General features: G+C 43.1%; 1 protein-coding gene across 6 annotated transcripts in view; it reads right to left on the reverse strand.

Annotated features, from left to right (window-relative positions):
- Positions 1–11,223, reverse strand: part of LOC119466800 — a 31,705-nt gene extending 20,482 nt beyond the window's left edge. For 2 of the 6 annotated variants that reach the window (XM_037727421.1, XM_037727422.1), the window contains exons 1-2: positions 9,953–10,406; positions 9,164–9,327 (exon numbers count right to left, since the gene is read on the reverse strand). In XM_037727421.1, the coding sequence (XP_037583349.1) occupies positions 9,164–9,327; positions 9,953–10,223 (435 nt within the window). In that variant the 5' untranslated portion in view covers positions 10,224–10,406. The other 4 variants (XR_005195280.1, XR_005195281.1, XR_005195279.1 and 1 more) reach the window with 4 other exon arrangements.
- Between the last annotated feature and the right edge of the window lie 2,775 nt (positions 11,224–13,998).

Consider the following 13,998-nt stretch of genomic DNA (forward strand, 5'->3'; position numbering starts at 1 on the left):
ACACTGCCCTGCCCTTAGTACGACACCCAGTCCAAACCACTTATTTTCCCCCTTGGGTGAAAGCTTCTCAAGGTATTCTCAGATTTAGATACCAATATTTAATGTATCTAAATATATCTCACTGAAAAATAAATTCAGTTTTGGCTAAAGCTATTGTTACTTCTCAAATTCAGACTGAACTAGCAATGTAACAGAAAAGCAGAAAATGCACAAGATACAAAAATGGTTCTCAGACATAAACATGAGTTCAAGTTACTCAGAATTAGATTACTATAAAAACAACACTGAGATATGCAGATTGATACAATCCTTCTGTAAGGAAATTTGGCAATACTTTTGGGCCAACATTCATTCCTTTAGAAATCCACCCTGAAAATACACCTCCAAAAGTATATTTTTTAAAAGGTGCAGTTTATTCACTGCAGCATTTCTCGTAATTGCAAAATATTGGAAACAATACAAAATGTCCATCAGAGAAGCGTAGTTGTCTAGATTATGTTATACCTACACATGAGGTCTGATGCCATTATTCAAGAAAATACTGAAGAATGCTATGAATTAAATTCGGATAATTTCCAGGATATACTGTTAGATGTACAAAGAGAGGGAAAATACTGTGCTATCCTTCACGTAAGACAGAATGAGATCGAGAAAATGCACCACTATTTGTTTACTGTTGCGAAATAATTACAGGAACAATAAAACAGAAACTGAATAGAATGAAGGTGATATGGAAAGAAGTAGGAAGAAGAGCAAACAATGGGGTAGCGATGGGGAGGAAGGCACGCCTCCCTGAGTAGAGTTTTTATATCATTTTAACTCAGGACCACACTTATGTTACTACACACTAAAAATGAATAAATGAGATTTAAAACCAGGTTGCAAGGGAAAGCTAAATGGAATATAAATAGCAACTATGGGCCTAACTGTATTAAAACTGAGCAACATAGCCACACAAAAAGGAGTGAGAAGGAAAAGAGCTAGCCTAGGTAACTTTAGAAACTACATTTCGACTCAAGGTAGTAAAGCAAAATACAGTTAGCAATTCTGAAACAACAGACACTAGGATTAAGCCAATAAGGAAATATATAAGGAACATGCGAGCCAGTTTTCTCACTGTCAGAGGAAGAAATTACAAAAAAGGGAAAAGAGAAACCTGGAATGAACCTCGGTGCTATATCTAAATCAGGGGTGCCAATGTAAATCATGTTTTTAATAGGTAGATGATAGACAGACAGATAGATAGATAGATAGATACTACATACATACATATGTAGATCGTAGAAAGATAGATGTGTATGTGTGTATAATAATTAGCATAACATGTATATTTCCTAGCTTTCTGTACTGAGGGGGCTTAAGAGCAATGATAGCCCAGTGGCAATAAGCACAATGTGAGACATAAGTGCAAAAGGACCTTCACCAAAACTCCCCAAGAATATTCTCAGCAGGCGCGGTGGCTCACGCCTGTAATCCCAACACTCTGAGAGGCCAAGGCAGGCAGATCACCTGAGGTCAGGAGTTTGAGACCAGACTGGCTAACATGGTGAAACCTCATCTCTACTAAAAATACCAAAATTAGCCGGGCTTGCTGTTTCATGCCTGTAATCTCAGCTACTCGGGAGGCTGCGGAGGAGAACGGCTGGAACCTGGGAGGTAGAGGTTGCAGTGAGCTAAGATGGTGCCACTGCACTCCAGCCTGGGAAACAGAGTGAGACTCTGTCTCAAAAAAATAAAGAACTTTCTCTATTATGCAGCATAAAAATATTCTCTATTTGAATCAGACTTACTGGCAACCAGATTTGGGAATAAAACATTCAAACTGTATCTTCTAAGTAAATATTTAAATTATCCATGAGTTTCACATACAGAAAAGGAAATTAAGAAAATGCCAATCTTAAATATGTTTTCTTTAATTATCCATGGGTTTATTAACTTAAACATTTACCTCCCAAATATTGATTTACACAAGAAATTTCAGGTGGCATCCTCACTCCTCATGATTACAGCAAATTCCTCTGGGAGCTCTGGGAGATTTATACTCCTGTCCCCACCATGCCACAAGCAAAATGTAAGACAAATTTTGTCTGAAAGCTTTTATGGAAAGTCATAAACATCAGCTGGCAGGTCCTCGTTTTTGTCCTAGAACCAGCTTGCCACAAAATGTGATATCAGAATTTAGGAACATTTTATGAAGCTACGGGGCTGTGTATGGAGAAATGCCGTATGCACTGACAAGCCATCATTCCTCTGTTTAATCTCCGAAGCCAGTATACTAACATCAGTCTTTTTCCCATCAGTAGGTGACATAACTGTTGTCCATGTACCGAATGAGGAGTGAAGCTGTATTTGGCTCAATATTTTGTGCGATCGCTTTCACTACCCTGCTGCATGAGGCATACCCTTAGATGGGAGCATGAGAAAGCCTTTGGGGGGTACAGAGCTATAAAAGTCCTCTTGGCATTGCCCTCATTATGAGCCATAGGAAGAATTAAGTTCAGAGCCTCTAAAAGAAAGCAAGAGCCCATAATATGCACCAGACAGAAAGAGGCTCCCAGAGAGGATATCCTGACCTGGCAATGCCAAGAAAGCTGGCTCCAAGAGAGCCCCAGAGAGCTTCAAGGAAAATTCCATGGCCTTCTGCTGTGCAGGGCACCGGGAATCCTGCCAGAAACACCATGACACAAAGGGCTTGAGTGCACAAAACTGCTGTGTGCAAATCTTTACCTGGAACACACGAATTGTCCTGGAAAGGTGTCATTGTCAGGATGGGCACAACCTCTCCCTCCAAGTACACAGGCAGTGCCGTGTGAAACCTGCTACAACATTCAGCCTTCAAATGGACCCCTTTCAATAAAAGTCCACGTGTCCCTGAAGAGCTAACTACTCATCATGTGGCCACTGGTCACCAACCTGAGAGTGAGGACCTGGGGTGTTTCTGCAGTTAAGAGTATTTATCTTACTCATGAAGGACAGCTTGGGACAATCAAGCTCATTTTTAGTGGCCTTATTAGTGGTAAGGTTGTGAATGAATGTATGACCTCCAAATTAGTTTTCTATGCTGCTGCACAGGAACAAAACTACTACAAACGTATTAGCATAAAACAACGCCAATTTATTATTGTACAGTGCTGGAGGTCAAAAGCCCTAAAACCAAGATGTCAGCAGGGCTGTGTCACTCTGGCAACCCTTGGAGAGAATCCACTCCCTTGCCTTTCTCAGCATCTAGGGCCACCTGTGTTTCTTGGCTCATGGCCTCCTTCCATCTCCAAAACCATCACGCTCATCACTTCAGACTCTGCACCAGTAATTACATCTCCTTCTCTGATGCTGACGGCACCACCTCTCTTTCACTTATAAGTACCCTTCCAAGGTGATCTCCCCATCTCAAGATCTTCAATTTAATCATAACGCAAAGTCCCTGATACTGTGTCAGCAAACATGTTCACAGGTTCCAGTCTAGAATATGGACGTTTTGGGGGGAGTACTATTCTGCCTGCCATAGGCCTCAAGTGCCTTTACATCCACCCTTAAATCTTATTCATTTTATTGGTTCAGCGAACCCTTTTCTTAAACCTCTAGTACAAATAAAAACTTAAGCCTAATGTCTACATCAATTTCCCAAGAAATGGCGTAGATGTTCCAACAGAGAGTATTCCATACAGAGCTGTCAAAACAACAACAATCAATGAAGAAACAGTCCTGCTCTCAAAGAATTATAAAAGCACAGCGAATTTAAGTAGCAGGTCCCACATCACAGAGCAAGTGGTAGAGTTGGGATTTGCATCCAGCAGGCTAGCTCTGGGGTTCACACTTCAAACACTATTCTCTGCTACCTCCTTTAACATTTTAGAGATAGTTATTCCCTTTTGGCCAAGTAGCTGCTGGAATCCTAACCTCCATCTGCCACTTTCTTTTCACCCCCACAACAGCCATTTATGGATTATAGTTTAGTCAGGGTCTTCGTCATGGTTTCTGACCTCTGATGAGAAAACCCTTGTGAAATAAATTCAATGAAGACAAACTCAAAACACACCACACACACACACACACACACACAAAATCATCACATTAATCATAAGCATCCATGCTATGATCTCCCCAGACAAGGGATCAATTTTCAGCAAGATTTACTGGGGTTATTGATGGCTAAAAACCCAGTCCTTTATTCCCTATAAGTGGCAGAGTCCTTGCTGTACCAGGCCTGGATGAAACACTAACTATGTGAAAATGAAGAGGACGTAGCCCCTGGCGACCAAAAGCCCTTAGGCTGGGGGTGACGACTGATCTAATCAGAAATTTATTAAACACCTTGGGAGAAGCCACAAATGACAGAAGAGCAGACCAAGAGCAGGGATCAGCCAGGGAGTAAGAACCTCTCTGAGAACACACAGCCTGAGCAGTCTTGCAGGGCCATAGCAGTCCATTCGGTGTGGGTGGCAAGCTGCTTATCCTTGTAACTTTTTAACTATAGATTTGCTGGAAGTTTAAAAAATAATAAAAAGGTGTCTGTGTGCCTTCACCGAGGTCCCCCATGGTGGTTACATCTTAGGAAGCTACAGTATAGTATCAACAGCAGGAAACTGGGATTGACACAATGTCTGTACATAGAGCTATGCCATTTTATCGTGTGCGGATTCTGTTCCCCATCTCCACAAATTTGTCATTTCAATAAATTGTGTATACATGGAATCATGTATGACATTTTGAGAGTTCTTTTTTCACTCAGCATGATGCCCTTGAGACATATTTGAGTTGCAGTGTCTGTCCATAGTCCATTTATTTTCATTGCTGAGTAGTATTACATGAGATTTAGCCATTTGCCTATTGAAGTAGTTGCTTTTAGACTTTTGGCTATGGTACATAAAGCTGCTGTGAACATTCATGGTAGTTTTTTTTCTTTTTTTTTTTTTTTGGTGTAGATATAAATTATCTCTGTGACAAACACCCAGGAGTTCAACTGCTGGTTTGCATGGTAAGTACATTAAATTTTTGATGAAATTGTCAAACTATTTTCCAGAGTGGCCATAGCATTTTATATTTCCACCAACAAGGTACAAGAGATCCAGTTTCCAACATTCTCACCAAGCATTTGGTATTTTATTTTTTCATTATTATAATAGATGTGTTATTTTTCATCTCATATTGGTCTTAATTTGGATTCCGCTAATAGCTAGCAATATTGCACATAGTTTTATATAATTATTTTTCATCCATATTCTTCAATAAAATGTCTTTTCTTATACTCTGCCCATTTTCTACTTACACTGGCTTTTTACCATCAACTTTTCTATCAGACATGTGGTTTGCCAACATTTTATCCCAGTGTATTGGTTATCTTTCCATCTTTTTTTTTTTTTTTTTTTTTTTTTNTTTGGTGAGGCAGAATCTCGCTCTGTCCCCAAGCTGGAGTGCAGTGGAGTGATCTTGGCTCACTGCAATCTCCACCTCCCGGGTTAAAACGATTCTCCTACCTCCCTCCTCCTCAGCTGGGACTATAGGTGTGTACCACCACACCTAGCTAATTTCTATATTTTTGTAGAGATGGAGTTTCACCATGTTGGGCAGGATGGTCTTGATCTCTTGACCTCGTGACCTGCCAGCCTAAGCCTCCCAAAGTGCTGAGATTACAGGCATGAACCACCGAGCCTGGTCTGTCTTTTCATCTTCTTAATGGGCCCTTACATAGAGCAAACATTTTTACATTTGATGGAGTCCAGTGTATTTCTTCTTCTTCTATGAATCATGCTTCAATGTCATGTTTAATAAATGTTCACCAAGTCTTAGGTCCCAAAGATTTTCTGCATTTCCTTTTAAAACTATATTGCTTTATACAATGATACATTCTGAGTTAATTTTTGTACACGGTGTGACATTTAGGTCAACATTCTTCTTTTTTTGTTTGTTTGTTTGTTTTTTGCCTTTGAATGTCCAATGGCTCAATATATTGAAAAATACTGCGTGATTTTTTAAATTAAGACATGATATACCTCTGCTGAATAATTCTCTCCTTGACAGTTTTCTATGAGCATGCCACTGCTGCCCTACTCTATTAAGTGAGATTTTCCCAGGTCTCAACTTGCTAACACTGCACCTCAACGAATAAAATGGGTTATTGTCAGCTTTTAAAAAAATAATAAATGGGATGTAAAAATACCTTTTCCACCCTCTGCAGACATTTTACCATTCCACTGGTATTTGCGTTTCTATAAAGGAAAATGACATTTTTTTCCCCTGCACTGATAACACATGGTCTGTATGGCATGTAAAAGTCTTCTCTTTTTATTGATATAATTGCTACCTTCACTTCCTTTCAGTCCAGAAGGTAGAGTGTGTATATGGACATGCACATCATTTGGTCTTCAGTATTAAGACAAAGCCTCCCTGAAACTGGAAACTTAATTTTCTTTCGGATTTGGAATACACATCTCTCCAATACTGAGCACTCTTACCCTCTTCATGCCTCCCCCTACTGGCTGACACAGGAAAATTTCCTCAGAATGGATGAATTGATGAAATGCTGGCAATTGTTATGTGGGCATTGACTACCACATCTTCATGTCTGACTGCCTTGGATAGTTGTCCTTATAACAACATTATCTCCAACCACAGTTCACTGAGGTGAGGACTTTCCTGGTCTTCATGAAGCCCAAGGGCACCTCTTCCCTGCAAGGTGGACATGGTTTGATCCAGGCTCTCTTTTCCTAGCTGGATGGCATTGTCCATCCTAACATTACTGATGCCACAGTGACAATGTGGTTGTCTGGAATAAAGCCTTCACGACTCCATTCTGACTGGTCCACAGACATCTCTAAGCAACCCCTATGGGTACAATGAATCATCTGGACAGGAGCCCCAGTTCCTCAACACACAGTTCAAGGCAGTTCTTCATACCTTTCTGATTTCTCTGAAAAACAGAAATTTTTCCATGGTGCCATGATTGTCCCAGTTTCTCTGCACAATGCAGAGTAGAATCTGCATTTTAGCTCAGCTCAAAAGAAGATTGTGTCTCTTATGATGTGGACTCAGGAAGACTATGTCTTTTATGATGTGGAAGATTGTCTCAGGAAGATTGTGCCTCTTGTGATGTGGACTTTTGGCTTCCTATTGAAAAATAAACTTGCTTGTTTGCCCTAAAAAGCTTAAAATTGACATCAATGTCAGAGATACAACTTTTATTTTTCAAAAGAGAAAAAAAAAAAGCCCAAGGACGTATCTAGCATTTATGATCTGCAGCCATTTAATATAAATAACTTTATATTCTGAATTTTAGTTTCTCATAATATCCCGGTTTCTTTCAGAGGAAAAGAGATTTCTTCACTGATGCTTTGACAGATAACAGGTAGACAGGTTCACAGTGACAAAACTCTGTGTACTCTGACTTCTTTTGTCATTTGTCACTAAATATGACAGGAAGGGAAGGAAAGAAAACCATGAATAAAGTATTATGAATGAGTTCCTTGGAAGCTGAGTTAGGCCAACATGCAGCTTACAAATCAGGTAGAGAGATTCCAACTATATTTCATTAGAAATATCATATTTTTCTGTGATCAGTGAGAAAATAAGTCTCCATGGTTGGTTAGCCTCGTAGAAGGCCAGAATGTTATACCGGAGCAATATTTGCGTGAATCATAATTTGCATGTGCTTAAAACATATTTGAGCGGCTTTCTCCCTCCTCTTCTCTTGTTCAGAGTTTGCCTTTCGTGAGCATCCGGGACTGCGGGCCCACACATTTCTGCTTTAAACTCTTACACTTCCACCCCATCCTTGAGTAAATCTGTCCGGCAATCCAGTCTCTGTCCACTGAGGCTTCTTACCCCTGGGGCCACAGAGCTGGGATCCATTAAAGTCCGAGCAAACTGAGGCTCTGGGCAAAGGCCATCCCAGCTTGGTCACAAAAATTAATTCCAAGATCCCCATCAAGCCACAGGGAATGGAGGGAACATGCTCTGAAGAGGAAACTTTTATTTCTTTTTTTTTTCCTTTTCTTTTCTTTATTTCTGTCACCCAGGCTGGAGTGCAGTGGCGTGACCTCGGCTCACTGCAGCCTCGAACTTCAGGACTCCAGCCATCTTCCCACCTCAGCCTCTCGAGTAGCTGGGGCAACAGGCATGTGCCACCATATCCAACTAAGGAAACTTTTTATTAATGAAGGAAGTTGAAAGACCAAGAACACAAAAGTTGCCTAACTGTTCACACAAGTTTGGACTAGAACTAGTGAGAACCCAGCTGGAAGTTGAGGTCTTCTCATAAGCTGTGACATTGAGAGGTGGCCATTCCGGCAGCGCAGGTGTTTGCACTCCCACCATCGTAGATTCCATCCGGGACACTAGGCTTCTGCAGAAGCCCCACCCCTGAACGTTCACTTGTATCTTATTGGGCAAATCCCTATCACATGACCACACAAAGGTCACTGGGAAATGTAGTTTTTTTTTTTTTTTTTTTTTTTTTTTTTTTTTTTTTTTTTTTTTTTTTTTTTTTTTTTTTTTTAAAGCTAGGCACATTATACTGCAAACAAAAGCTGGATTCTATAGATAAGAAGAGGGGAGGATGGTCACAGGCCAGTCAAATATTGGCCACATGAATAAAGAGCCCTATAAGGAAGTAAGGATAAAAATACTTTTTTAAAATGAAGAGTTTAAAATAGTCCCCACTTTAGGAGCAAGGCTAGAAATAGGGAGCAATGGAAAAGAACAATTGCATTTTTGATTGCATGCCTTTCTGGATCACTGAAGTTTGATCATAAATTACATATAGTCCCATGAGCTGAGATAAGTCAGCAATACTTTCACTCAAGATCATTTCCTTACTCTGTTCCCATATGAAAATTGAACTTTGCATATTTGTTCTGATTCTTCAGTGACTTCCTCTCATCAGGACTCCTGACTGACTTGAAATCCACTCTCTGAAATGTGTACATTTTTTTTTCTGTACAGTCTTTTCGAATAAGGATATATATTTGCATTGGGAGTAGGAGGTGGATTTAGGGTAGTTATGAAGAAAATATTTTACCAAGACAAGAACGGCTTTAAACACTTAATTTTAAAGAAAAGAAAACCAACTGAGGTCAAAGACATGTGTTCGCTCTAGGCACACCACACATATATTCAAATGAAACCAGAGAAAGATTCCCCCTACCACCATGATCATAGCCCTGCTTACCAGAAGCATTTGTGAAGACAGGACATGATATTTCCTGGAGTGTTTTGGGGGAAAACCGTAGAGAGCAATATTAGTGAAGAACTGAGTCTGTTGAGCTATCACAGGAGCATGTAGTCTCAAGAAAGGTAGGTTTTCCTGGGATTCTGGGCTGTGTGGAACGATTTCTGAAATGCGAATGCAACTGTTTAACATCAGTTGGCAGCAAGTTTCTATCAATGCGTTTCCAGTCACGCTTAAAGAGTCTCAGGAAGGAGGGTGAAAGGAAAGAGCAGATGATTCCCATTGAGGAGGATTTGGCTTTTGCTGACTAGCAGGCCCAAGGGACTGGAGTCTAACCTGAATGAAGGCCAGCAGCAAGCAGCAGTAGGTGCAAGGAGGCTGTGCATCCAGCCAACCCTGTGAGCATAACCCGCCCGGCAGCAAGAAAAAGACAAGCTCTTTCCTCCTAGGACCTCAACAGTTGCTGTAGGCTCTGCCACCTTCCTGGTCAAGCTGAGGTCTCTCTCCTAGCCTGCCCTGTGGCCACCACCCCTGTCCCAGGTGGGAAAGGCCCCTGGTGTCAGCTGCCTGTCCCACGCTCCCTGCCTAGTCTGCACTGCCACCAGAGCCCACGTGCACATCATAAAAATGGCAATAGTCATCATGCCAGCTGGTCTTGTAGTAAACTCTCCAGGGACTATGCTCGGTGCCTCCTTTGCCCATTAAATTCCCTCCTCTCCAAGAGGCCATGCACTCCCTTGTGGAGACCGCAGGACTCCTGGGAAGCCCAGGTGGGTTCCGGAGACTAACCCAACGCCCCCAGACACCAGGGTCTCAGAGCTCCAGTCCCTACCTGCAACCTCCAAATCACACTGGACTGAATTTGGCACGTAGGAGGAGTCACAGATTTCTGCCAAGCTGGGGTTTGCGGTTGGCTGCGTTGTGAGTGTGCATTCTTCCTTAGTCGGAGGGAAGACGCACAGAAAGCCAGACCCTCTGCCTGGGCACCCGGGTCCCCGTTTGACAAACTGAGAGTAGAGTCGGGATGTGACCTTATGCTCTGGGCAAAGGAGATGCACATAACCGGACCCCACTTCTGGATCCTGGGTGTCACGATGTGTCTGTTTGGAGTCGGGGGCAATAAACATTATGCCTCAGCTGTTCTGTCTCTCACCTCCCGACAGCATCTGGCCTGATTCCAATGCTGCAGGTGGTTACAGGTTGGGGATCTGAAGATCTCAGGATGGCCGCATTTGCCCCCACTCTCCTACCTGGCTGCCAGCAGGGTCCGCCCATTGAGGGAGGAGCGGCTCCACGCCCCAAGGCAGGCGCTCCTGGTGGCACCGGCGTCCTTTCTGGATTCCCAGCAACCTCAAGTTCAAGCTCCCTCCGACCCAGCGTCCTGCGAGAAAGACGCCCACTCCTGCCTTACCTTTGCCAGGCACCGGGCCCCGCACCCGGCTCTGAGCCCCGCACAGCCGCACCCTCGGAGCGCACCCAGCATCCCCGCGGCTCCTGCGCCCGGCCCAGGCCCACGGCCCGGCAGCCGAGTCGGCCGTGCCAGGCGGCGTCTCCGCGGGTCGCTACCTGCCCTGCAGGGTCCTGGCCGCGGCGGCTCGGGCTCTGGTGGCGCCACCAAGACAACTTCCCCAGACCCCGCGGTCACTCTGCAACACTCGAACCCCAACCTCGCCCAGCAGCTTGTGCTTCGCTCCCAGCCGCACCCCGCCCCAGATGCAGGTGGAGAAAGTGCGCCTGTGGGCAGGGAGGGGCGCGCCTGGGAGATTTCCCGCTAGGCCCAGAGAGAAAGGCTGGACGCGGTGCGGGGCGGCTCCTGCGGGCCTCGGGGAATTCGCTCCTGCGGTCCCTAAACCCGACTGCATCCGCCTCTGGCCCTCGCTGTCTGCAGCACAGCCCTGGAGGGTTCTGGCCGCGGACCGGCGCCTCACTGAGCCGGAGGCTGGAAGGCGCGGTCTCCCTGGCATGTGAGGGTGCCTGGAATTAGAGCTGGGTATTTAGGAGTTCTTAAGCAAAGGTTTCTTCAAGAAAGCGACTGGATAGTGGGGATGGAATGAAGAGTCATTCATCCTGACTGCAAGAGGTAGAATGCAGGAGAGAAACTTCTTCAACCAAAGAGATGGACTGTAAAATACTGATTCTTCCAGTTCTAGATGAGAGCAGAAAATTATTTTTTTAATGAATTATGCAAATCCCTCAGTTCTCCACTACATATGGCCACTACCACTACAATTTAGTGTCAGGGACGATTACTTTTGCAGCCCAAGGGACTGGAGAATTTTTCTTTTTAAGTCAAGCTGAATGTATTTCTAGCCTCTCTAGGTGAGTGGGAATTAAAATATATTCCATTGTTACTGGCTGAGGGATCGGGACCTGCTGGGCCCTCTCCTACTCCTGATATATACACACACATATATATATATATATATATATATATATATATATATAGTCCTGGCCTTCTTCATGTGTATATATACACATATACATGTACATATATATATATATATATACACGTGTATATATATATACACATATATAAAAGTGTATATATATATATACATATATATATATATATGCACGTGTATATATACACATATATACACATATACACGAAGAAGCCAGGACAATCTCCAGCCCGTGATCTACTTGCTCTTAGCAGTTCACGACTTGCAGCTGCCCTCCCACCTCCCCCTCCACACACACACCTTTCCACACAGAAGAGCCAAACACAAGTCCTGGACCAAAAATACAGGGTGGAAATCGTCAGGGAGGTCCCAGCCTGGCTGATGTCACAGAGTCGGGGAGTCCTGGCTAAGACAGCCTTCCTTTGCTTTCTGTCTCTACCCAACCCTACCCCCTCATGTGTGGCTAAAGAGAATGTAACTACTATTTACTTAGCATTTATTTTGGGCAATGCACTTTCTATTATTTTTGTTTAGTTAGTTATTTGTTTCTAGTCTGTCCTGAATGCCTCTGTCTGCCCCTACTGCCCATCCAAAATCTAACCTCCATGTGTTTTCCTTCTTAAGTGCTCAGTCCTGAATCCTCAGCGCCTTAAACAGTGCGTGGCGCAGTGTATCCACTCGAACACTTGTCAGAAGAATGGATCTTACGTATTTGCATTATCATGACCCATTTTGCCAAGGAGGAAATCTAGATTGAGAAATGGTAAGGGAAGATCAGCTAGTGGTAATAATGATGATGGGGATGAAAATATTTACTGAATATTATATTCAGTAATTAATTATTTACGGGAAGTAGAAAAGTTCCTTTTTAAAGTTTCCTTTCTTTTTTAAAAATAAGTGTGCTAAGAACTCTGTTAAGCCCTATCCTATGTAGCTGTTAGACATGCCATGCTTACAGGCATGTAGTACATTCTGTGTCCTTGTACTTTAACCAAGATATCTGTGCCGGATGTGCTCACAGGCATGCTCCAGATCTCCATTGTTTTTACCTCTTAGAAAGTTTTAACTTGTTAGCCAATTGGGTTTTAGTTTAGATTGTGAGGTCTGGCTCCAGTCCACCGAGATCGGACACAGCAACAAGGACAACCCCAAATGTGTAAGGGATAAATTTGTGTGTTTTCGTTTGTACATTGTACTCTTGTGGCAAGATGGTTAGTGAAGGCACCCTTCCTGCAGTCCAGGAAGTAAAAATTGTGTTGCTGAAAGATCCTTTGTCTTAATGCTAGTTTTTCTTGGCAGCACCGAGCACCTATTTCCAATGACACTTGTTCTGAGTAGGGCATTATCCTAAAGGTAACACTTGGGTTAAGTCAACATGTTACAGGAAAGTGGTCCCGATCCAGATGCCAAGAGATGGTTCTTGGATCTCGCACAAAAATTCAGGGTGAGTCCGCAGTGCAAAGCGAAAGCAAGTTTATCAAGAAAGTAAAGTGGTGAAAGAACAGCTACTCCATGGACAGAGCAGGACGTTCCGGAAAGTAAGAGGAGGAATGTGTCCCCCCAGGCACAATGTTTGTTTACATACAGGATTAAAAAGATCATGGGGAGATGTGCTTTGCTGCAAGGGTTTATGATAAAGGATTAATTTTCTCAATTACTATATTTTGCAAGAATCGATATTATTATTTTAAAGCAAACTTAGGAATGTTTCTGTTCGCAAGATATCAGGATATCAGGACTCTCAAGTCTGGGTCTGTTTAGTAAATGTTATCAATCTGTTCCCTTAACCGTATACATATAGAGGATGGGAATACCTAAATACCTAACTTCCTAGGAATGCAGCCCAGCAAGGCTGAGCCTCATTTTCTTAGCCTTCACTCAGGATGGAGTTGCTCTGGTTCAAACTCCTCTGACAATAAATCTTCACAAACAGCTGTGGGTATGTACTCTTATTATACCTATTTCACAGACAAGAAAGCAGGTTCTGTAACTTGCATTGCCACACTGCTAGTTTGTGGTGGATCTGGAATTCAAATGCAGGCGTTCTATCTTCAGAGCCCACATCTCCAACTCCTTCACTAGGCTGATTGATGCTAAGAAGTGTCTAGAATTCATGACCCTCCCTCATACCAGGTACCAGGTATCTTGATGATCTGTGTTGCCTTTCCCTTCTAGGACATCCTTCTGTGTGAGCTCTTGCCTGCTAGACTTTTCTACTTCATGCAAAAGGAGAAGCATTGATTGATCGCTTCTACTGCACAGTGCACAAGAGCACCCAGAACAGCTTCTTCTCAGGGCTGAGATCTACACTGAAGTTATCCTCTGTCAAGCTACGCAGAGGGAATTCTTTTTCTTATTTGAGACAGAGTTTCACTCTTGTTGCCCAGGCTGGAGTGTAATGGCACAACATCAGCTCACTTCACCCTCTGCCTC

Source organism: Cebus imitator, unplaced genomic scaffold, assembly GCF_001604975.1.
Source record: "Cebus imitator isolate Cc_AM_T3 unplaced genomic scaffold, Cebus_imitator-1.0 Scaffold230, whole genome shotgun sequence".
Classification (NCBI taxonomy): domain Eukaryota; kingdom Metazoa; phylum Chordata; class Mammalia; order Primates; family Cebidae; genus Cebus; species Cebus imitator.